The sequence below is a fragment of the Vanacampus margaritifer genome, chromosome 2 (assembly GCF_051991255.1).
Source record: "Vanacampus margaritifer isolate UIUO_Vmar chromosome 2, RoL_Vmar_1.0, whole genome shotgun sequence".
In the NCBI taxonomy this organism is placed as follows: Eukaryota; Metazoa; Chordata; class Actinopteri; order Syngnathiformes; family Syngnathidae; genus Vanacampus; species Vanacampus margaritifer.
Window position 1 is genome coordinate 2,542,562 of NC_135433.1, and position 25,760 is coordinate 2,568,321.

The 25,760-nt window shown below is 39.3% G+C and overlaps 1 protein-coding gene across 1 annotated transcript; it reads left to right on the forward strand.

The window, feature by feature from the left end:
• The first annotated feature begins 695 nt into the window (after nucleotides 1-695).
• Nucleotides 696-24,469, forward strand: stk11 (serine/threonine kinase 11). Its single transcript, XM_077556121.1, has 11 exons — nucleotides 696-845; nucleotides 1,517-2,368; nucleotides 7,036-7,119; nucleotides 8,019-8,108; nucleotides 8,364-8,496; nucleotides 8,588-8,724; nucleotides 8,818-8,945; nucleotides 12,915-12,972; nucleotides 13,076-13,269; nucleotides 16,597-16,852; nucleotides 18,594-24,469. The coding sequence occupies exons 2-10, from the start codon at nucleotides 2,085-2,087 to the stop codon at nucleotides 16,803-16,805; spliced, it is 1,317 nt and encodes a 438-aa protein (XP_077412247.1). The 5' UTR covers nucleotides 696-845; nucleotides 1,517-2,084; the 3' UTR covers nucleotides 16,806-16,852; nucleotides 18,594-24,469.
• Nucleotides 24,470-25,760: the final 1,291 nt, after the last annotated feature.

The window sequence follows — 25,760 nt, forward strand, 5'->3', positions numbered from 1 at the left end:
AAGCCCTTTCTTTGTTTCATAATTATTGTCTGCTTTAATTACAGTACATTTTACAATATTGACTGGAGTTGTCTGAGATGTGTGTGTGATAAGTAGGCACTAAAGCTGTCCAGGCGTTTATAGTTTACCCATGCACAATAACTATTAACAATACTACCGCCCCCCACCCCCCTCCGGTTCTGAACATGGGGGATTGCTGTTCGGAGGAGCCCACTCGTGAGAAGGGTGACAGATAAGTGAAATCGGACCTTCACCCCATTCCCCAAGGGGGCTTACTCAAGATAATTATAACTCTGAAACCCTCAGCCAAGCAAACGTCACTCTAGAATTGGACAAGGCATTATTAAGTGACGACTTAACCACACTGTAAAGCTCTCACACATGCTTTGCTTATTAGTGTGAGGAGGAAAAAAGTAAATATTTCTAAGCGTTGTCCCTGCAAGGTGGCTCGTGTTTTCCAGCGATGAATGAAACCGGCTCATGATTTGCAAATGACCGCATGCCAACATTGAGGAGACGCGCTTCCTTAACGTTTCCGACAAAGCCATAATGTTGCTATTTGAAAATGATGTTTTGTCAGCCAGCTTGCTGGCCGCTCTTGGACTTTGCATCTTTGCAAACTTTGATTTGACGCAGTAACGCGCTGACTGTCAGTGCGAGTTGACTTGAGTTAAGGAGGGAGGTAAACAAGATGGCGACAACCTGACTGGCAGAGTAATACGAAGAGTCCGAAAAATATGAAATCAGATGAAACTTGGCTCGAAGCGCAGTTTTATTATTCTGAGGACGGACACGCGAGAAACGAATAAGGCCTGCGGCTGAGCAAAGATACACGCGGGATTTTGGTGAGTTTTCCACGCCGGAGGACTTGGCGATGAACTAGCTAGCTAGCAGTTTACATTGGGACTTGAACGCAACCCCGGTTAGCTTGCGTTAGCTGGATTTATCTGGATGATGCTGTGGTCGTCAGGGCATGTTCAGCTACTGCTCCGGTTTAGGATAAAGATACGCACACCGACAGTTTCGTTTGACTTTTCTCCCAACATCACCGGTAAATGGGAAGCGCTTGTCTTGACGTTTGTAGTGTGAATGATGGCTAGCTAATGCTTGCATGTCATCGCTAGCTTTACTTGTGTGACGACGTTTCACGCATCCCAATTCATGCTCGGTTTTTTTGCACTTCATAGGAGTTTATGTGTTCGGGAAGTTTGTGGACCAAGCTACGTGTTTTGCTGAACGCAAACTAATGTTAACAATGTAATACGGCAAGCTAGTTCATTCAAGCAGATGGGCGACGTTAGCATTCTGGCTAGCTATTAGTTGAGCATAATACATTGTCATTGCTTCATTAAATGCACAAGTATGTTATTATTAATAATTACATAATTATGCCAGGACCGATTCCTGCAGGACCCCTCATAACGGTCCACCTGATGTCATGGTTGTCTCTCAATAGAGACAACTTAGTTCAGAACTGTGCAGTTTCATTAATGTTTAAATGACCGTTGTTTTCCAGGCAGCCGGAACCACGGTGGAATGGAGGACACCTGAATCCTGGAGGAGCACATTTTTGGAAGGCTTCGCGTCCCTACAGAAGCCCAGCTGATAGTGCTGTATCAAGTTAGCAGTGGAAGTGTTTATTTGGATGCAGTCCAGGTTTACATGCATGTGTCCTGAGGCAGACTGTCATGCAACATGGATCCTTGACAGAAATGAGCTCCATGGCCTTAAACCAGGGCATAAGGGTGAAGTGTATTAATTCATATAGAGCTGAGGGTTGGAAAAAAAACACAAATACATTGTGTTGAATTGCATTTGCCTCAAACAAAAGTCACGCAATGAAAAACTAAGACAGTGGACCTAATAACATTTTCACCTCAGTGTGCAGCTTTTGATTAAAAAGAACAGTCATGTTTACAAATCTGGACTGATCCTCACCCCTGCCTGAGTTCTCCCTCTCCCACGTACAGTATTTATCTTTATTGCCTCTCATTTTCGGGTCAAGAACAGTGGATTACTCTCCGCCACCAGGAAGAGATTGTTCCCAAGTCGTTTGCACACGAGGCTCAGTCTGTGGATCAGTCATGAGTACCGGGGAGATACATCACCTGAACTACCTGAATGAAAATGAACTGATGGAGATGGACACGTTTATTCACCGTATCGACTCTACCGAGGTGATCTATCAGCCGCGCAGGAAGAGGGCGAAGTTGATAGGAAAGTACTTGATGGGGGATCTGCTGGGGGAGGGGTCGTATGGCAAAGTGAAAGAGATGCTGGACTCTGAAACCCTCTGCCGCAGGGCTGTCAAGATTCTGAAGAAGAAGAAATTGAGGAGGATTCCCAATGGAGAAGCCAATGTGAAAAAGTGAGTGTCCTTTCATCTTGTTTGTGCACGCATAGTGCTTAAATATACTTTGTAGGACTGCGTAACAAATATCCACTCATCCACTAACACTTTGTAGGGGAAATAAGTTAGTGAGCAAGGAGGACATCTGTAAAAGAATTGGAGTCATTTTACTCTTAGAAAGAGAATAAAGTGTAATGTGTCTATTGAAAAGCAGAACTTGCGTCCCACAATAAATAGTGCATCTATTATTGCGACAACTATCAATATTAACAAATGTAATATAGCCTACCACCGCTAATTAACAAAAGAGAACCCTGATGTTGTGTGCTGCTTATTTACCTAAAATATGGACCATATTTGAGAAGTTTCCATATCAGAATACACGTGAAAATCCAGAAGATGTCCGCTGGCATAGATTGTAGTTACAATCATGCATTCGTTTTTTAGCAACTCCGCCAGGGCGCAGGGGGATTGTTTTCAAATATCCGCGATCGGATATTTGAAAACAATCCCCCTGCCCTGGCAGAGTTGCTATAAAAAAAATGTTTTCAAATATGTGTTGTGAAAAGATTTCAGTGAACCGCGTTTACCACAGGGAATACATTCCAGATCCACCTGGTGAAAATCTGCTATGTAGCGAGACCACATAACAAAACACACTTAATTTTTTTTAACAGTAATATGTTCTATGCAGCCCCACTATTCTAAATATGGTATTCTGATTAATATTGCATTAGTGGAATATGAGTTAAGCAGCAAAGTCCAGCCATTTTTATCCATCTCAGAGGGCGGCCATTTTGCCACCTGCTGTCGACTGAAGATGACATGACAGTTGCTCAGGTCTCAGTTAACAACCAATCACAGCTCAGCTTCAGAAAACAGGTGAGCTGTGGCTGCTCGTTGCCTGAACAACATTGATGTCATTTTCAGTCGACAGCAAGTGGCAAAATGGCCGCCGCCCCCCATAGATGGATAAAATTGGCTGGATTTTGCTTCATAACTCATATTCCACAAATGTAATATTAATCAGAATGTCATGTTTAGACTAGTGAGGTCACATATAACATATTATTGCCAAGAAATGTTTAAGGTTCACTTGAATGTATTTTTTTTGTTCTTGTTTTCACGATTGTTCATCAGCAGAAGACGTATCAGTGGCTGCATATTGGCCACAAAGTCTCAGCTATTGCACTTGCGTCACATAGCACAGACAGAAATAGTACCCTGCGCCGTTTTACGGCTGGTTGGGTCCGAGGTCGTAATCCTGACATGGTAACTGTGATTATGATCCGGTTGTTACCACCGCCAGAGCAGCTGTCACCATCACTTTCAACTGTCGACGGTAGTTAAGTGTCTCCAGAGGGACGCCATATTGTGTGACTGCATCCTACTGAAACAAGGACAGGCCCCTGACAAGAAAACACCGGTAATCAAATGTCCCCCTAAAAGTGTTTGTCATTGCCTGAATTAGTACTTGTAAAATCCCCTGAATAACACTCTTTTTTTTTTGTATATAAAAAAAAGAAAGAAAATGATAATAAATAAATAAAATATCCCAAATTAGGTGGCTTAATAACAAAAAAAATATATTCATATTTGTTTAACCCTGGAGAACCCACGGGGTCAAATTTGGCCCCTACAAATTCTGCTACTCAAATAACAAAGACCTTTTTTTTTTTTTTCCAGCAGTGATTTCGTCCCTGTGTTCTTGTTTCCATTGGCCAAAGTGTGTTTGTACATTCAAAATCCAGTTCTAAAATGCAACAAATAAAACAAAAGAATTATATTGTTCAATGTAGCTGTGTATTTGATTGATTATTTTCTTAAATTCTAAATAGTTTACTGACAGTTTTTGTTATTCAGATTTTTCGAAATGATACCCCTAAATCCCAAAAGGGTCAAATTTCGCTCTAATCCTAAATTAGGGAATAAAGGGTTAAAATTGAAAAAAACATATATTTTGGTGTTCAGTGAATTTATAGCAGTCATTTAATGTATAATTCATAATTTTCCAAAGAAGAAAAGGGTTCTTGGGTTCTCCAGGGTTCTCCAACGTTTACCAATAGAACATGATTTTAAAAATACTTTGGAGCATATGTTTCGTTTCACCTGTATTTAAAATCATTTATACTTTATCGTTATGTTTTAAATCTTTATTCATTCATATTATTCAACCTATGCAGAAAAAGAAACTGCTTTTCAATGGTCATTTTTGGGGGGTATTCTCGTTTTTTTTACGGTGTTAATCATTTGTCTTCCTTCACCTTCTCCTCTGTCCTATTCAGCATTTCTGAATTTCCTATTTTCTTGCAGAGGATTTTAATCACACCGTACATCATTAAATATTACTGCAGTCTGCGCTAATTATAGAGGACTCATTAGGGAGCAGTTGCACGAGTTCACAAAGGCAAGAAAGTCTCCAAGATGGCGTGGTCAAAGAGTACGTCTGTTGTATTTGGTGCGAGCCACGAGCAGGATCCCGGAGCCTGTCGAGGCTTGTGCATGTTGCGGTGTCCCCCATTGCTCTCAGTGCTGTTGACGGTGCGATGCCGTTTCCATGGCAACATTCAAGACACGCCTTTGTTTGGGAATGACGGCGCTTGTATGCACATATGCACCTTCCATCAGATAAACTTCAGACAGTGCACGTCCATCAGCTTTTTGTCAGTCCGAGATGTCTTGGCAAACCTGCATTGTTGCAGTTCCAGCAGTCGCAGATTTTTGCTGTTGTTGGAACCTGCTCGTTGTTATTCGCTGAAAATCTCATCCATCCAGTTTTTTGTGCGAAGGCCAATGTAGGGAATCGGGGATGGACTGATTATCGGCCAGGCAGATTATCAGCACCAATGTTCAAGATTTTGACAAATATCGGCATCAGACTTTAAAAAATAATAATAATAATAATCTGACGGCCCAATAGATATCAATTTAAAATGGTTTTACTTTAGGGAAGTATTTATGTATATTTCCAGTTAACTTTCTAAAATATGCTCCTGATCTTGGGAACTCTATACACCTTATTGCTTTTGTTTGAAATTAAAACAAAGTGATGGAAAACTTGATTTACGGTACTGTAGAAAATTTAGGTAGCTTTTTACTTGTTTAAATTTTCGTTTACATTTGAAGACATGCTGATAACCCTGGGAGCTCCCACAACTTTTTGTTAGAATTCTAAAACAGACGTCTATTGTCAGAGATAAATAAATAAAATAACAAACATTTTGAAAAACTGCAAAGTTTTTTTAATTAATATTTAAAGAAATTTCAACAAGGACTTTTTTTTTCTCTCCCTAATTTTCCCTTCAATAAATATCAGGTTTCAGTCTCTCGCCTGCTAATAACCGGTATCGTATCAAACTTTAAAAAAAAAAAAACATCAGTCTATCTCTATTCTCTACAATAAACGTATTATTTTGTCGCCATTTGTTGAAATTTTGGTGGTGTTGGGTTTAATTAATTGATAGTGGGTGGGTGGGTTCACCTGGAATTGACATGTGCTGTGTTGTACGTGATCCTTGAATGCATCATGATAGAATGCAATGAGTTTAAAGTGGAAGTCAATCTTAAACATTTCTTGCCAATAATATGTTATATGTGATGTCTAACTCTAAACATGACATTCTGATTAATATTGCATTTGTGGAATATGAGTTATAAAGCAAAAGCCAGCCATTTTTGTCCTTCTCAGGGGGGCGGCCATTTTGCCACTTGCCGCCCCCTGAGATGGATACAAACGGCTGGATTTTGCTGCTTAACTCATATTCCACTAACGCAATATGAACCAGAATACCATATTTAGACCAGCGGGGCTACATAGAACATATTATTGTCAAAATGTTTCTTTTGGGTTGACGGCTCCTTTACAAACTTAAAATCATTTGTGGCATCACTCGTTTGCCCAGTTGTGATATCACGTCAGTTTGTGGCGTGCTACCATTTTTATTTAACTAGCATGCTAGTGTGTAGGTGGGAGTGATTTATCATTGATTACAAGGTAGAAGATGCTATTGGCTAAATTGGCCGTAGCATGTGTGACTACATAGTTGATGGCAGTCCCTTTTTACTCGTGCAGCAGGTTGCCGACCTTTACTTTTAATTTGAGTGAGACAAAGTGAAGGACCTGGGCCAGCAGTTTGTGTCAGCTCACCAAGACAAGGCACACTTTTTGTTATGCTGTTTGTTGTGGACATTTTGCCTTTTATATTAAAGCAGGTGATGACGGTAAAGAGGTTGCTCCAGCTAGCTAACACTATTGATGAGCCTCATGTGAAAGGGGGTTTGGTTGAATAATTTAGCGATCCAAAATACTTTTTTTTATGTAACATATTCGTGATATGCTAGATGTATGGTGTTGGTGCTTTATGATCTTCTCCATTTTACGGTAAGTGCTTTGTCACCATCTTTTGGCATCTACGTGCAATTACAAATCCCTTTTACAGGGGACGTAAATCATTTGCAGATTTTGGTCTATTATAAGCAAGGCTGGTCCCCAGCTCCTGCGAATAGCGGCGGTGGGGGTGGGGGGGGTTCACTGTATTATTTGTAAGTCCTCACAGCTCAGTGATGAATGTTGAGCTTCCCTGGAATTTTGGCACGGCGATTTTAAGGGTGCATAAAAGCCTGCTAAATGTTAAGCTAAAACCCGCCGATTAAACATTTCCATGTTGTTTTTGTCTTTCTCACAGGGAGATTCAGCTGCTACGAAGACTCCAACACAAGAATGTAATTCAGTTGGTGGATGTCCTCTACAATGAGGAGAAGCAGAAAATATATCCTCAAGTGGTTTTAGTTGCTTTTGTCTTTTATAAATATCTCATTTCAATTATTAATAGTCATGTAAAACAGAGGTCCCCAACCCTGGTCCTCAGGGAGCGGTATCCAGCCTGTTTTCCATGCCTCCCACAGCCAACACAGGTGATTCATATCATCAGTTAATCAGCAATCTCTGGAGAAGGCTGATAACGATCTCCACCTGTGTTGGCTGTGGGAGGCATGGAAAACAGGCTGGATACCGGTCCCTGACGACCAGGGTTGGGGACCTCTGATGTAAAAGATCAACCAATGTTCAATTTCTTTCAAATTGCTACAAACTAGGGCTGGGCAATGTGGCCAAAAAATATCTCTGTTGATGATGATTTTTTTATTTTTTTTTTATTCAGTCATTCAGGACTATTATAATTTTAAAGGTTTCATGTATTCAAAACTAATTCCTGTGCAAAATGCTCAGACAATACTGTATACTGATTTTAATTCGGCGCTTAAATGACACCAATTTAGTTGGCAGTTGGTGTAAACATGTCTTGAAAACCACCAATCCAGATTTCTGCCACTTGTGCAAAATTACAACTTGCAATAACATTTGGATTTAACAGAACATAAAAACATCTTTCAATAATCCAGAAGACAAAACTCGATTTCAAGATGTAGCAAATTGTAAACAATTCGATAAAAAAAAAAGACAATCCAATTTGATTTATTGCCCAGCACTACTGCAAACACACGTGCAGTTTGTGTACCAATGCAAACTACAACCAACATAATTATTTTTGAGTCAATAAATCTCTTGACAGTATGTCAACATTTGCTTCGCCTCTAGTTTGCCCTAATTATATTGTGACCAGTGAGTGTATTTGTTTGGACTTTGGAATGCCCTTGACGTGTGACTTACGTATATGGTGATGGAGTATTGCGTGTGCGGGATGCAAGAAATGCTGGACAGCGTCCCGGAAAAAAGGTTTCCTATATTTCAAGCTCACGGGTATGTCTTTGTCGTTTCCCCTCGCTCTTCTCGACCCCCCCAATTTATTCTATTTTTAAACTTGCCTTCTCTGCAACTATACCTCCCGGTTTAAATTTAGATCCTAAACTGCTGCGCTTATACTTTTCAAATAGCTGCCGGTTGATGGCGTGAATGTGTAATCACTTGTCTCGGAATACTAGTCCACCCTTAAGGTTTGAACCATATTCTGTTGACAATGACATGATTTTAATTGTTGTTCTCACTTTTCCGCAGGTACTTTTGCCAACTCTTAGATGGCCTTGAATATTTGCACAGCCAGGGAATTGTTCATAAGGACATCAAACCAGGCAATCTGCTGTTGACCACAGATGGGGCACTTAAAATCTCTGATCTGGGAGTGGCTGAGGTAAGCTTGCACATACCAATCGATCACATTTCAAGAAAATCATCCAAATGGATGAAGATGCAATGTGTGCCGCTTGACTTTTTGTCTTTAGGCCCTGCACCCATTTGCAGAGGACGACACATGTCGCACCAGTCAGGGCTCGCCGGCCTTCCAGCCTCCGGAGATCGCCAACGGCCTGGACACCTTTTCAGGGTTTAAAGTGGACATTTGGTCGGCGGGCGTAACACTGTGAGAAGTCACGGGGTTGATCACCCTTTTGCATGGTTTAAAATGCAGCCCCGAGTTATAGCAGTGATTGCCTTGGTGTTTCTTTCCATTCAGATACAACATTACTACAAGTCTTTATCCGTTTGAGGGGGACAACATCTATAAGCTATTTGAGAACATTGGAAAAGGAGAATTTACTATTCCTGAAGATTGCGGACCTCTCCTCTCAGACCTACTGCAAGGTAAGTGTTTAATCTAGAGAATGTTTGTTTGTGATGGGCTTACAAGTGTAAGATGCAGTAGGTTTGACTATCATGTCGTCCTATTGCTTTCATGGATTGCACCGTGACTTTAAAGGGACAAACCCTTACTTGACATCTTTTAGCAATCTTCAGCAATAAACAGTTACCTGTTTTCTAGGTTTGGTCATGTAACATTTGCAAACTGAGCCATGATTGGTGACCTGAGCCCTGAGCATACATGTCATTTTTAGTTGACAGCAGGTGGTAAAATGTGTTTTTAAAGGTATTATTTATACATGGAAAAAAAATGACGTTATCAGATTAGACAAAATATGAACTTCTTACTGCTGGAAAGGGCTAAATGAGTCAAGTATCCCTTTAAGGCAGTCTTTCTCAAACAGAGCGTGAGACCCTCAAATAATTTGAATTTTTTTATTCCACCCCCTCCCCCCGTACTGGAATAGTGTACATCCACTACAGTTGGTGGCAGTGGCGCTAATTTTTAGAGTGCTCAAGTCTATAGTCGTGGCGGATAGTGAGGGGTAATTTCTTCTTCTTTGAGTGGCATAACAAACAGTTAAGGAAAACGGACTTTTTAGTTATGCAAATAGTGGGTCTCAAGTGTGAAACGATAAAAAAATTATATAAAACTTTGTACTGCCATTTGCCAAATATGTATCTGGAGGCAAGATTTCAGATTTTGTCAATATCGAGCTATTTGTGCTCAGCCAAGTGTCCGCTACGTCCACAAATGCTCACTGATGTAAAAGTGCTCAGTACATTCATACGCATTAAAGAAAACTGAACAATTGCAATAAAATCGGTTGAAATGAGACTTGTAAAAAGAAATGTGTTAACACCATAATCTGTTTTTAGAAGTTTTTGGAAAAGTTGGGTTCAAACACAAGACGATTCGATTAAATCCCACATTTGCATGTATGCATTTTATGAATGAAACAAAAAGGATGACGGAATGATGGCTGTCACTAACGCTACATTAATTTCAATGAAGAAATTCATACACGGGGTGGGAGTGAGTAATGACTCATTTACATCTGATATAACCCCCCCCCCCCCCCAAAAAAAAAGTTGAAGTTGGTGTGCTATTCTAAGGCTCATGACAACTGTAAAATTGTGCTTTTACTATTTTAATTGTGTGCGTGGCTTTTGAAAATGTGGGCTTGTCTAACATTTAAAAATTACTAACTAGATTGCACAATAGTTAAAAGTTATACTCCTTATTCGTACCCACAACCTACCTTTGCCTGTTTTTTGCCATTCTGTTCCGTGTTACTCACTAGGAAATTACATTAACGTGAAAAACATTATATAGCTTGCATACACAACCAACATATCTAAAGATAACGAGAGAAACGACATTTATGTTAAATTTGACAAGTAAAGATGAGTTATCCAGAAAAGCATATACAAATCCCAGGTGATAATATAGTATTGATTATTGTGCTGCAATGATAACCAAAATAATTGTGGAATTGTGCCAGAAATAGAAGAAAAGGCACACTGCAGTGATGATGCACCTATGTCCTTTATCAGTGTGTCCAGCTGGTGGCGCTATGACATTTCAAGTCATTGGGTCTCTCCCCCACCCGCCACACACGCACACACTAGAAATCCCTTCAGCTGCTGACGTCGTTTCTATTGATCTGGAGCCGACAGCCGAATACTAAACACTCCGGCAGGCTGCTGCAAAGACGCTCGTTAAAGCAAAAGAAGTCAAGAGTCTTTTATGGTGAACCTCGTATTGGCTTCATGTCAAGGCAAAACTAACTGCCTGTGAAATGCTGAAAAACAAAATGCCGGCAAAACTGAGGCGAAGACATCAAGATGTGAAGCTGAATCTGTGCGCTTTCTTATGTTAAAAAAATACAGTGGCCTGTCTGCAGTGTTTCCTTTTTATGGACACGAATGCCTCCATGTGGGGAGAGTTTAATTCTGCCAATGAAAGGACATCGTGTTCAATGGCTTGTTTTGATCAGCGGCTGCTGTTGAATTTACAGCTCATCACTGAATAGGTGCGAAAAAGCTGCAAGCGTCAAAGTATCATGAGTCTTCAGGCTTCCACCCCTCACTCTGTGTTTGACGTCTGCGTGTGATGATGCATCCTATCAGACATAGCTGGCCCGTAAATATGACATTGTCTAAAATAAGACCAGCGGTGCATTATTATTAGGTTTGTGTCTGCAACACATCACTGCTGTCTCATCATGCTGACATTTTGCTTTTCCCTCATGAAAGCCAAAAATGTGTGTGTTTGTCCGTCACAGTGGTTTAGTTTGCCTTAACAATAACCCCACCCCCATGAATTGTTTGATTGAAATCTCTTCATTTTCTGCACTCTCAAACTATTTTTGGGCAGCAAATGGATACAGGAAGTCTTCGGTTTCCGCCAGTTCTTAAAATTATGCAACTCAAATTTGAATGGAAATGTATCAAACTAGTAGCCGTTCGCATTAATCAGTACCCAGAAATAGTTCTCATCAGTCCCTCATTTGACATCGCTTATTTGCTTAATCGTTAACTCCTTTGCTCCCAAAAACGTATAAATACGTTTATTTTTAAAATGTTTTAAGTGTCCCCAAAGACATTTTTTTTAATGCTAGAGCATACAGAAGGCTTTGATGCAGCCTCTCAGCTGTAGAAAACGGTTGAAGAAATGGTAGTTACTACAAAAATGGGCAGCAGAGCAAAAGAGCTCAATCAGGGCCATGTTGAAAAAGCTCTTTTCCCCACCGTTTTAAACAGATTTGTGAATAATGATGAAACTTGGATATATTCTAATGCTAATTGTTGCGTAACGGATAAAAAATATACTTTTTTTTTCCTTTCCTGATGAAAAAAAGAAACAAATCTTTCTTTTGGTAGGTTAAATGTTTTATAGCAATAGAACACAATATTCTGTTGGTCTTGCAAAATCACTCAAAATCCAGTAAAACAGCTGGGAGCAAAGGGGGTTGCTTCAGTGAAAATGTCTGGGAGTGAATGAGTTAAACAATACTAAAATTGGTTAATGACACACTAAACAGATGTTTCAATGAACCTTGCTGCAAAATATTGTTCCAATTATTTGATGAATTGCTTTTTAAAAGTGCTTTATAGCGACAGCCCATTATTTCTCTCCCATGACTTCTGTTTCAGTCTGCTTCCACCTTGACAATCTCGCCATCAGTCGGCAGCTCTTCATTTTTTATATTATTAATTTTTTTGCACCTGTCCCCTTTCAGTCACATCGGCAGTAAGTTGTTTTGAGTAGAGATGGACTGATGTGTTTTTTCAGATCTGATACCGATTATTAGTTGTCATGGAGGCCAATAACCAGTATTTTAATCCGATATTAATTTTCAGTAAAAAAAAAAAAAAAAAAGGGGAGGGGGGGATTTTGGTGTCAAAATGTTTTAAAATACAAATGCCAGTTTTGACTCTGTTGTAATGTCTTTAAGCATGTTTATTGAACCATTTTACAGACTTTTCAAAATGTAGAATTTTTTATAAATCTTAGACGAATGCTATCCTTTTAAATTTCTAACAAAGCGTTTAGGGAGCTCCCAAGTATAATCAGTACGTCTTAAAGTAAATGGAAACTAAATACCATAGCTCTATATAGTTTTCTACAGTAAATATTTTTTTCCAAAATTTTAAATTACCTGAAATCTTAAACGTTCACATTTCTTTGTTTTAATGTCAAACAAAAACAAATGGTTGAGAAGCTTCCCAGGGTCAGAAGCATCTCTTTTCTCTGAAAATTTTAAATAAATAGATCCCTGAGATTAAAATGGTTTTAGATTTACCTTATATCGGCCGTCATATTTAAAAAAAATAAAATAAAATAAAATAAAATAAAAAGGCAGATACCGATATTTGTCAAAATGCCCAATATCGGCACCGGTAATCGTCCAGGCCTATCCCTAATTTTGAGGTTGTGCCTCAAGTGTTCCCTTCTTTTGTTTTCAGGAATGCTTGAGTATGACCCCGCAAAGAGGTTTTCCATACAAAACATAAGACAACACAAGTAAGTACTTTTGTCGTATTCTATGGCTCCATTCTATACTCTCTGCAGTACAATCCCAGTTTAATGCATTCGCGCATATGCTGCTTCGACGTGTTCCTGCCAGCTGGGTTCGTAAGAAACACCCTCCAACGGAGCTCCCCGTGCCCATCCCCGCCAGCGCAGAGAGCAGGGACCCGTGGCGCAGTATGACAGTGGTGCCCTACTTGGAGGATCTCCACGGCTACACTGAAGAGGACGATGACGAACTTTATGACGGCGAGGACGAGATCATCTACACTCAGGATTTCACAGTGCCAGGTTTGTGTGCTCTTCAGGGATCTTCACAGCCAAGCTTTCACCACAATATTGATGATCTGTTCTCGTTGTATGATAAAGGTACTCGACAGCGTTGTACTGTAAAATCCCGTGAATACGATTTTTTTTTTATTACCCTTGCAAAATGACCCAAAACCCTTACGTACTTAAAAACTTTAATTTATTTTAATTATTTTTTTTACAATGTATTTATTTATTTAATTAAAAAAAAAATTATTCTGATTTTTACCAGTACGTAGATGCATAGAAAAAGCCATACTGCATTCCAACATATTTTATGTAACAAACTAACTAATTTCCAGAAGTTTTTCATATGTAGAGACGGTCGGCGAAACTAGTCGAGCTAAAAGCAATAATTGTTCATGCTATGACGGAACACGCAGCCAGTGGTGTGGCTTCAAAAAAGTTGTTCCCGGCAGATCGCTGACTTTATTTATTTCTTTATTTTAATTAAGTCACTCCGGTTGTGGTGTCTTCCGAACTTTTGCCAAAGACGTCAACATCACAACGTTGTCCTGATATAATTTAAATCGCCAGTTCCACCATTAGCATCTCCAGCGTTAGCCGCTAGTTGCTAGCTAGCCTGCAGCAAGCAAGACAGCGAGAGCCATTGGACTACTTCTCAAAGGCAGTTGAATAGATAAAAATGACTCGCACGCATCGATGCTGACAGCCTGACGCAGGCTTATCACTTTTAAATAAACCAGGCTCACTCAAATGTGCCGTTTAAGCCGGCAGAATCGCTACTGATGTCAGATTATCGATCAAAATCTACAGGGCGAGATTTCTTTGATTTAACTTATTCCAAGAAAAATGAAAGGGGGCAGAAAGAAGTAAAACTTGTAATGTCTGCCCCTAATCAACACAAAACGGATGGCAGCTACAGTTTTTATTTTGTGTGTGATTTTGTTTTTCTTGTAAAGGAGGTAGGCCTCTTGATTTTTTTTTACTTCTTCCTACTCCCTTTGAACATGTAAGCTGTGCTTAATGATCATGTATGTTCTAAAAAAATTATTTTAAATCTTTTCATTTTAATTTCAGTCTTTCTGTTGCTGGCATATATTTTTAATAAACACCAGAGAGAGAGAAAAATAAATACAAAATAATTCAACATCATCTATTGCTACATATTAATATACGTGGTGCTTAAATGCATTTCTTAAAAATAATACAAGTAGGCAGATAATGTATCTAAAATCTCAGTGGTATATAATAAGAAAATGTGACAATATTGGCAATAAACAAGCTTGTTTCACTTTTTTAAAGGAATAAACAAGCTCTTTTGATATCCCCAAATGATTTGTTAATTAATTGTCAAATTAATCTCTGAAAGGCTGAAAGTGGGTTGGGGACTGGCCCTCCTTGCCCACATGTGAGGGCATTATAGTACCAAATTGCTCCATTTTATTTACTCTGAACACAGTTGACCGTGTAACGGCTCATAACTCTAAACTTGTAACTTGAGTCACTCAAGTCAAGTTAGCGGTGAACTTGATGTGCGATTAACAAGCAAGGACGCTCCAAGCCACTAGGTGGCAGCATGTCATCAACACGTGCTCCCTGCGCTAAGATAATGACTATATTGACCACATCCCAGAGTCTTCCTCCCTTATTTTCTGCATAATTCACGACACATCAGTTGCTAGGCAACAGCCTGAAATGATAAATGCAGTCTGTGTTGGCCGGGCATCTCGAAGTGGTGCCCCACTTAGGTCCAATTGGAGCTGCTGAGTGTGAATGAAGTGTTCTATAAATAGTCCAGTGGAGATGCTTCTGGTGTTGGGAGTGTGAATGGTTTTCCAGGATTCACTCCCACGTGTGCAAAGCGATGCTGCACGTCCAGTCCAGAGCATCTTGTATGATGATGTTTCCGTTGAACAGATAATGCATCCTAGCAGTAGTACATGACTTCATTCTTTGAGTGTGACCAGTAGTTCTGCTTTGTTTTGTTCCTTTTTGTGTGGGGGTTTCCCCATGTAACATCATTTTTCAAGATTTTGATCCTTTAGCTCATCCACTCGCAGCCATTTTGGTTTGGTTGGTTTATTGAACATATAAACATAGAAGAATATAAAACACATTACAAGTATAAAAGAAAAAACAAGAATAGAAAGAAAGAAAAGGGTTTACATGTTCAAAAGGGAGTAGGAAGAAGTTAAAAACTTATCTGGTCCTACCCCTTATGTTTTGACTTATTTCAATAGATAAAATAATAGGTTAATATATTTCAATGAAATAAAATGAATAAACCAGTTCGTGTGTACAACTGCACTTTGGCATTTACGTACATTCCAGTATTTGCCAGTAGCATATGTACATTAATTAATTAATTCATACTCATATTCACATGTGCAATTTTCATTACACTCATACTACATTTTTACTGAAGCAATCCGGCTGTTTTACTGGATTTTGGCTGATTTTGAAAGGCCCAAAGAATATTGTGTTCTGTTGCTATAAAAACATAGAACCTACCAAAAGAAAGATTAGAGTCTCTTCTTTCATCAGGAAAAATAACAGTATATTTGTAGCTGTTTCCGTTGTGCAGCAATTAGTATTAGAGTATAGCTTCATCAATATTCACAACACTGGGGGAAAAGCTTGTCGCAACATGGCCCTGATTGTTCTCTTGTACTCTGCTGCCACCTGATGGCCACTTTTATAATAACTACCATTGCTTTAAGCGACCTCTTCATGTCAGAAGCTGCATCAAAGCCTTCTGTGTGCTCTAGCATTAAAAAAAAACATAAATGTTTTTGGGAGTGAAGGGATAAGTATAAAAAAAAAAGTATTTATTCGTTTTTGGGTTTGAATGAGTTAACAGTTAACTTTTATGTTTTTTCTTTTAATTTAAACATACAGATATTACAGTTTTGTTGAAAAATTCAAACAAGAACGTTTTCTATAGTAAATAGTTTTCCAAAATTTTAACAAAGGAAATGTTAAACTTTGACTTTTGTTTTAATTTTAACAAAAGCAAAAAGTGCAGGGAATTTCCAGCAGCATCTCATAAAGGCAAGTGAAATTTGACTACATAAGTTTGATGAAATTAACCCAGTTTTAAATTTATCTTAAGCTGGTATCTCAGAGACGAATGAGTCAGTGTTCGTAAATGTTTTCAAAAGATGTTAAAAATGTATTTGCGACAAGAAAAAAAATGTCCATGTCATGTTTGTAAATGAGAATAAGTTCTCAAACATGTTCAGTTATGCTGTAGTCTATCAGTAAGTTAATATTTATATGAAAACACTTCTAGGTCTTAAATGTCATGTCTAAAATCAGTTTTTTCCCTCATCTCCAACTTTTTAGGACAAGTGGCCGAAGAAGACCACGATCTGGGGCACGCGGACTACAGCCCACCAATGGCCAAGCCCGTTTGCGTGAACGGGACAGAAGCGGCTTCCCTGAACAGCAAGGCCAAAACCGAACGGCGGTCTTCGTCCTCATCCAACCCCTCGCGCAAGGGGGTCTCCACGGCCAGCAAGATCCGCAAGCTCTCCACCTGCAAGCAGCAATGACGCCCCCCCCTTCTCCTCTTCAGTCTCTGTTGGCAGCAGCCCACCCGGTGAGTGAAAAGCGCTTCCAAAGAAAGTGGGTGCCAGCTCCGCAGGCTTCTTTGAAACGGTCAAAATGTTTCAGTTGAAGGAAGAAGCATTCCTGCCGGAGCACGAGTCGAGACAAACGCATTGTCATGCAGATGGGGAGTAAAAGGGGCATTCAGCCAAGGTTGAGAGAAGCTGTTATTGATATTCAGCAAGCGCTACAGTGACTCATCGCCTAACTGCAGGAAAACACATCGGACGGTTTCCATCATGACGGGATTTGCTGTAGTTTGTTTGAGTCATGGATGTCTAGGGGCCGTCATGAAGAGCAGCACCGTTCAGCTCAGAATGCCATTTTAATCCTTACTGGGGGGTTTTGTGTGCAATTGTTACACATTTTTATTTAATTTTTGAACATTTTGTTTCAGGGTCATTCCATGCCAAATAATCAGAACATTTTAACAAAACAGATTTAGATTTTAATGGAACTTGCTTAAATTTGAGCTGAATCGGAGCACAGGTTTGGCAGCTACAGTGTGCAGAATTTTAAAAAAATTTGGGCCAAGTGTTTGCTTATAATAATCTCCAGATCGCAGCCTGCATGTCACTCACAGCAGCTGAAGGTTGAATGTAATCAACTGCAAATTTCGAACAGCATTAATTTTTCCATTGGTGACGAACCTTACATTTCTTGTGATGATCATTGGAGTGAAATAGTTGAAATCTCCTGTTTATTCTCTTAGTGAGTGATGCAAGAATGAATGATAGAGTCTAGGGACATGCCAGTATTTGACATTTTGACAAATATCAGCATCTGCCTTTTTTTTCCCCTCACATCTGGATGCCGACAAAGTTGGTATCTCTCTGAGCGGCAAATGTTTGCAACATTTTATGAACCCTGATGAAAACCCCAAATTCACAAAGGTGTTCACAGATTTATTTAAACAGGTAAAATGTTTGAGAATTTATTCTCATTTACAAACATGACCTCGCAAATACATTTTTAACATCTTTTGAAACCATTTACGAACACTGACACATTCATCTCTGCGATACCAGCTTATGATGAATTTAAAACTGGGTTAATTTCATCAAACTTATGTAGAAAAATTTCACTTGCCTTTATGAGATGCTGCTGAAACTGGAAATTCCCTGCACTTTTTTGCTTTTGTTAAAATTAAAACAAAAGTCAAAGTTTAACGTTTCCTTTGTTCAAATTTTGGAAAACTATTTACTATAGAAAACGTTTTTGTTTGAAATTTTAAACGAAACTGAGAAAAAGAAAAAGCATAAAAGTTATTTTGAAGGGTTTTAACATGCTTAATGGCATTTACAGTTTTTTTTTTGTTTTTTTTATTTTGTAATTTGATGCTAATATTTTCTCTTACCGCAAATGAATATTACCTCCAAATATCAATTGCCAGCCTCCTTGCCTACTAATCTGTATCAGCCCTGAAAAACCATATCTGCCTATCACTAATAGATTCAGTTACTGTAGCAATCCTTTTTCCAAACTTCTAGTGAAGTTGTCTGTTTTTTCACACTGTGGCATCTACTGCCAGCAGGGGTTTGTTTGTCATGGCTGCAGTGCTGAGCAGATGCAGCGTGTTAATCTTTTGAGGCAGTGACTCACCCCCAAGTTGACGGCCCTCGCCTGCGCCATGTTTGTCTAGATGAGGCATTCACCGTCACAGTGTTTTTTTTTTTTCTTTTTCTGCTCTCTGCAAATGTACGTCAATTTCCTGTCTCTCTCCCTTTTTATAGGCGGAGCTGTCCCCCGTCCTCCTGTCTGCAGCGGACATGCTTTTGAGACAAAACTGCTGAAGCTGACGTACCTCCGTGGACCATCTGGCCTTGTAGAAACGTGTGCTCTGAGTAGGGTTGCAAATGGGTGCAGAATTTCTGGAAAGCTACGGTAAATTTCCATGGGAATTTAAAATATGTTTTTTAATATATATATTCCAAATTGGAAATTTTGCATGAAAATTGAGGGTAATTTAATGGAAAGGTAAAGTATTCAAGCATCAATAAACAATTATGTATTGTCATAAGCAGTCATCCATGCAAAATACAGCTCTGGAAACACTTTGACCTTTTTTTCCCCCTTTTTTGGGGGGGGTCCATTTTCTGCAAATAAATGCTCCAAATGATGTCAGTTTATCAAATCAAAATCCTGTTCATTGTAGTCAAACATTATTGGCAACATTGGAGAAACTGATCTTAATTTCCAGACCAGTAGATAGCTCGCCTTGCCCACATGTGAGGGCATTACTGTTTGTACCTCATATTTTGTTTTGACACACAAAAAAGTCATTGAAATGATGACTGTGGTTGTCAATTAAAGGCTTTATTTGCAGAAAATGAAATGGTCAAAATTCCAGATCATCCTCTTAAATTGTGGGGGTGAAAATTGTTTAAGCATAATCCTGGCTCAAACATCCACTGTTCACACTCCCACCAGGCGTCATTTCATGATTGGCTGGTGGAGTTCAACCAAGCGTTTTTTTGTTTGATTTTTTTCAACCGCTGATAGGAAAGACGAGTTGGGATTAGCCCATTATGAGGCAAGTTTGTTTGAGCCTTCTGATGTGTTGTCGCAATAGTCATTTCAATTAAGCAGGCAAAAGGTTTCTCACCAGTGTGTGTTCTTGTGTGTATGTTCAAACGTCCCAAGAGAATCTTTGACCACAAACTGAGCAGGCAAAAGGTTTTTCTCCAGTGTGCTTTTAATGTGATTATTAAAAACTCTTAACTCTAAAACCACACATTGGCCAGAAAAGTGTTTTTTTGTGCAGTGTATGTGAACAAATGTGCCCTATAATTGAATTACTATTACGACAACACGTCAGTCGCGTATAACGGGCCTGTCTCATGATAGTCTAATCAAAGTTCTCCGACGCAATTCTTAAATGTCAAGGACATGATAAAAGCTCCACAAATATTAAATTCCAAAGTAAATTTTAGCACATGTTAGTCACTTAAGTGTTACCCAAACATTAAAATCAGCAAGGATGAGATGAAAATATGTTCATAATTCTAATTCAACAATTGTTCAAATGATTATGAATTGTCCAAAAGTGCAACAAGTCAGGTCTTCCATATGTAAGAAAATATTTTCCAGATTCAGAATATTTATTCTCATTGTCACAAAGGAACAACAAAACTTTGTTTGGAGCATCCATATAGCAGAGTTAGAGTGCAAAATCCCATAAAATAACCCAGTGTAAACATTCGACACAGTATAGGACATAGTACAACAAAGTCTAAGCAGCAACATAAGGTCTTGTCATTAATAAAGTGTAGAGCAGAAATATTCAGATACCTGAGAATGGTATCAGTGCAAAACCGGATCGTTTCATCAAATATGGTCATCAAACATTGAGTAAGAAGTAAATGGAAAAAGGGAGTCGTGACATTCTGCAACAATGCAAACCGGTTCAGTTGTTGTTGTTGGATGTTGCCGAGTTCAGTAGCCTCACAGCCTGTGGATACAAACTGTTGGCCAGTCTTGGTCTTCTGGCCCGTATGGATCTGTACCTTCTCCCTGAGGGCAGCAGCTGGAAAAGGCGGTGAGCCGGATGGTGCTGGTCCCGTAGGATGTTGCGCACTCTACTCAAACATCGAGCAGAGTACATGGTACTAATCTCAGGGAGAGTCGTTCCAATGATTCTCCCAGCAGTTTTCACCACCCGCTTGAGAGCCTGCTAGTCCGCCTTAGTGCAGCTGGAGAACCACACTCGGAATCCATATGTTAGAACGTGTCTGGTGGCACAGTTGTAAAAGTTGACCATCACAGATCTGGGAATTTGAGCGTTCCTCAAATAGAGGCGTTGTGGTGCCTTGCCCACCACTGTGGAAATATGGACAAGTCCTCAGTCACTGTTACACCCCCCCCCCCCTCCCCCAGGAATTTGAAACTTCTCACCCTCTCCACCACACTGTTGCCTATAGAGAGAGGTTGATGCTTGATTAGTTTTATTCCTACGAAAATCCACCACAATCTCTTTGAAAAAGCCAAGTTGTTGTTGTGGCACCGTGACGTCAGATGTCGCACCTCTCTCCTGTAGCTTGTCTCATCGTCGTTGGAGATGAGTCCGAGCACGGTGGTGTCGTCGGCATACTTGACGACGAGGTTGGGCTGAGAGGAGGCGGAGCAGTCGTGAGTGTACAGGGTGTAGAGCAGAGGGCTCAGAACACACCCTTGCGGGGCCCCGGTGTTGATGACGAGGGTGGAGGAGGTGTTTTTGCTCGCTCTGACGCTCTTGGTTAAAAAGTCCACAGTCCAATTGCACAGGGTGGTGTTGAGTCCCATTTGGTGGAGCTTGGACCAGAGTTTGAACGGCCGGATGGTGTTAAAGGCCGAGCTATAGTCCGCAAAGAGAAGCCGTGCATAGTTGTTTTTGTGCTGTAAAAGTACGTGCAGCACCGTGGCAATGGCGCCCTCAGTTGACCGGTTCGCTCCGTATGCAAATTGGTGCGGGTCCAGTGAAGGCGGTAGGGCAGCTTTGATGTGTTTGATGACCAGTCTTTCCAGGTATTTGGCAGGGGTGGAGGTGAGAGCTGCATGTCTGTAGTCATTCAGACATGTGACATTGGACTGTTTTGGAAGAAGGAACAATCGTAGCTGCTTTAAAGCAGGCAGGGACCAGCAAGCAGGACGGCGAGATGTTGTAGATAGAGGTGAAGTCTTTCAGCACCCGGCCCAGAACTCCCATCAGGACAAGCCACCTTCCTGGTGTTAATGCTGCGAAAGGCACATCTGACCTTTTACCCAGCTTTTATGGGCAGCAAAAACAATCGCAGCTACTGTGCTAGCCTGGTGATGATCAGAGTTTGTCACACCGCATATTCAACTGAATGGAGCACGTAAACGGGTGACCCGAGATCTTTAATTGGAATTATTTTTAGCGGAATGACAAATTTGTTTCTCACCAACTAAAGTTTGGGTTTGAGAAAATTCTCCAAATTTCCTGAGCTCTTCTTTTCCTTTTGGCTTTTCCTTAGTAACAACTCTTAAAGGATTAGCTAACAAATGTCATCCAAACACTAACTGAAAAGTACAGCATCAACATTAATATAGTTTGCCTTTTTAACTGCAGCCTCTTGAGTTTTTAATTTTTTGGAGCCTATCACACTTCCAAAACTTGTACTACTAGTAGGGGTGTGAATTGCCTAATACCTTGCGATTCGATCTGTATCACGATTCAATTCGATACAGATTGATCTTGATACAAATTGATAACTCAATTTGTTGCGATTTATTTATTATAATTTTTTTTTTTTTGATAACTTAAATTTATAAAATACTCATTAGTAAACTTGTACACTGTAAAATTTGTATGAAAATGTATTTATCTGAAAATTCAGGCTAATAACTAAGACACTGCATTTAACAAACAGGTTAGAATCTGTTTCATGTTTGAACCGCATTGGGAACAATAATTAGGCTTAATGTTCCATTAATATAACATTCTTCCATGCTTAAAGTGTAAAACCTAACCCTAAGTAAGACATTTTGTTGAATATTTCCATCAATAATTGATCTTTAAAAATCTATTTGGCTGCATATGAGTCGATACGAGAATTGTGTGCTGTAATATCGCGATATATTGCCGAATCTATTTTATTTTTTTATTTTTTTTAATTTTTTTTTTTATTAACACCCCTAATTACTAGTATAAAGAATATTTGTAATTAGCTGGTCTAACATCATAAACGCACAGTCATGAAATAGCTAAAATGCTAGCTACTCAAGTGAAGTTGCATAAAGGCGGTTAAAGACTTTATGGTATTTACCATATTTTTTGGTTTTGGCACAAGAAATGCTAAGTTTAAAATGATATTTGTTTGAAATTGGCCCACTGAAAATAATCGTAGAGGAGTTTGCTGCTATGCACAGTGTGGATTTAAGAAATAAAATCTGTTGATTACCAGTATATAAAAAAAGTAAACCAATTGGTTGTTTATTTTAAAGTCAGCTGTATTAAGTCAAAGTATCATTTGCCTGAATACACAATTCCAGAATTTTCAGTAGGATATTGAAATATTTGATGGCTACATATTCAACAGACTCATTGCATTGTCATATTTAAAAAAAAAATCAACAAATGCATATTGAAGGACTAATATTGTCCCATTATAGAGGGTGTTGTACACATTTCAATTGCGCAAATTTTGATTTAAAAACTATTATTTTGATGATCAATTAATCATTTAATAACCTAAATTAAAATGATTAAAATCCTTGCAGTTTCAGCCTACCAACAGTAAACATTCTGATTTCTGTAGTCCTCCCTGAAAGCAGAGCGTGTTTTCAAAATAACAACTTACGTAACAGAATCATTTGTTCTCTTTTTTTTTTCACTGCCAATTTAACATTTAATGTAGAATAAATGGATTAAAAATGAAAACAAAGATTAATATAAATTAAAAGTTTCATACAAAAAACTATTGGTGACTATAATAATTGTTAGATGCAGCCTTAGTTCAATTACACTGACATGATGCCTGGTGGGAGTGTGAACATTACATCATTAAAAAAAAAACTGGTGCTTGTAGTCAGGATTATGCTAATATCCTGATTACCCCAACTATGCAGAAGGGGGGAAAAAAACTGGATTTAAAAAAAAAAGAATTTGCGGGGTGTTTTGACAGTTTTGTTTTGTTTTCCCTGCAAAAAAAACTACTATTTGCATTTTTTTAATTTGGGAGTTAAATCATGGCACTTGCATCAAGTCCCCACCAAAAAAATGCCATTAAGTTCCCTATTTTAAGAGCCAATGTTAATGTTGCAAATTCCCATGGAACATTTCCGACTTCCTGGAAATGACCTGAACCTTAGCTGTTAAAGACAGGAAGGACGAAGGACACCTTGAAACGATCCAGACAAGCAAAAGCAAACGCTTTTCAACGGTGGTCATTTTCCTCCTGCACGTCGTCACACCCTCAAAAACTCCCAACGTCCGCCTCACGCAGTCTTCCTTCGCGGGGGGCCAAAATGTTGCACTGGACTCTGAGCAACCTGTCGTTCATCATGTTTGATCTTTGCCGCTGTGTAGCAGATTCTCCAAGCGGGAGTAGCGAGGAAAAACGGGCGTTCCTCCAGCGAGGCGCAGCCGCGAAAGTGTGGACGCGGGCGGCGTGGTGAGGCGGCATTAAAACGACTTTGTGGTCACAAGCCTCTCAAAGGTGGAGTGCTTTTTGTTTTGTTTTTTTAACAAAGGTATTTGCGGAATCTGTACAAGTGGCTTTTGGACTACCTTTTTGTTTTTACAGAACTTTATAGCAGTTAAAAGGCACATTGTCGTGTGTGTATGTGGCGGGAGAACATTAAAGAGGAAAAACGAACCTATTTTTCAATACAGATGGGGAAACAAATTGTTTTTATAGGATTTAATGTCCAGCTTAAGGTCCATGTACTAGTTTGTCCTCACTAGTAGGACAATTGCAAGTTACTAGTAAGGCAGCTGTGTGCTATTAGTTTTGACAAAATTCTACTAGTTTGCATCTAGCTCTTTATTGGTGGTACTAGTTATGGAGGCCCCAAACTGGCAACATTATAAATGAATAAATGACTAAAGGTGAAAATAAAAATATAGAATTAAAAAATAAATATACCATAAGTGGAAAAAAAAAAAAAATATATATATATATATATATATATATATATATATATATATATATATATATATATATATATATACACCGTAAAGTAAAAATAAAAAACATTTAAAAAATAAATAAATATATTTTTCATTTAAAAAAAAATTTTGGGGTGGGGGGGGATTTAATTGTTGAATTTTTTTATGTGTTTTTATTTTCACGTTTAGTCATTTATTCATTTATTTTTAATTTTGGTCCTCCATACTAGTTGCATGCAGCTGTCTAATAGTACTCTGTGTTGCCTTACTACTAAGACAGTTGTCCTAGTGTGCAAAAAATGCCATCTAATAGAAAGAAATGTGCAGAATTGTCCACTAGTGAGGACACAGTGTATTAATACGTGGACTTAAAGCTGGGTATGGAATAATTGCTGGCGAGGGTTTCCATCAATCTGTGACATGATGCTCTTTTAACCAACATCCAACCTGCATGCTGTACAAAGCTGGAAGAGGAGGACAGACTGATGTCTTGTGAGGGGAGTTTTCCCTTTCCCCTTTTAGTTTTGTTTTTCCAATGAATATTTTTTAATTATTTATATAAAAATATCCCAAAAGTCTTTTGTTGAATGGTTTTATTTACTTTGACGGCGTTGCGGTGGGGTTGACTGACATAATTCAGGATTACACACACACGACTGAATCTTTGTGTTCGTGTGTGTGTGTATGTATCCATATAAATAAATAACCGCCCCCAAATTAGTGGGGGGGGGGGGGGGGGGGGGAATTGGGAAGAAATTTCTTTTCATGCCTGCTAACGTGTAATCCCATCAGACCAGCGCGGCCTGCTGCCATCCGCTCACCTTTCTGTCGCACGCCTGCCCCCGGAGCAGCTGTGTTGTGGCCTGCTAATCACATGGACAGGGAACCCGCATTACACCACCCCAGCCCCTCTCCCTATTTGGAAGCCTCTCATCAGCCCCCCCCGCTTGCGAGTACATCAGAGAGCAGGTGAGTCACGACTTATTTGTGGAAAGGAGGGAGGAAGAGTGCTGCACTTCCTACGTCAGCAAGGTCAAACGCAGAATGGCTGCTTGAAAATTGAGATCGCTCACCAGCCACAAAATAGTGACTTGCTCGTTTCCTAGCATTTCTCTGTCTAGCGCACTGGTTTGCAAATGCAATTATACACCAACTACCACTGGAAAAAAACTGTTTAGCTCTCAAAGTGCCAACATTGAAATACGGTAAGTAAGGTGTAAGTGGTTATCAAAAATGATAGTTTTACTTCCCAATTAAATATTTATTATAAACCACTGTAACATAATGCACA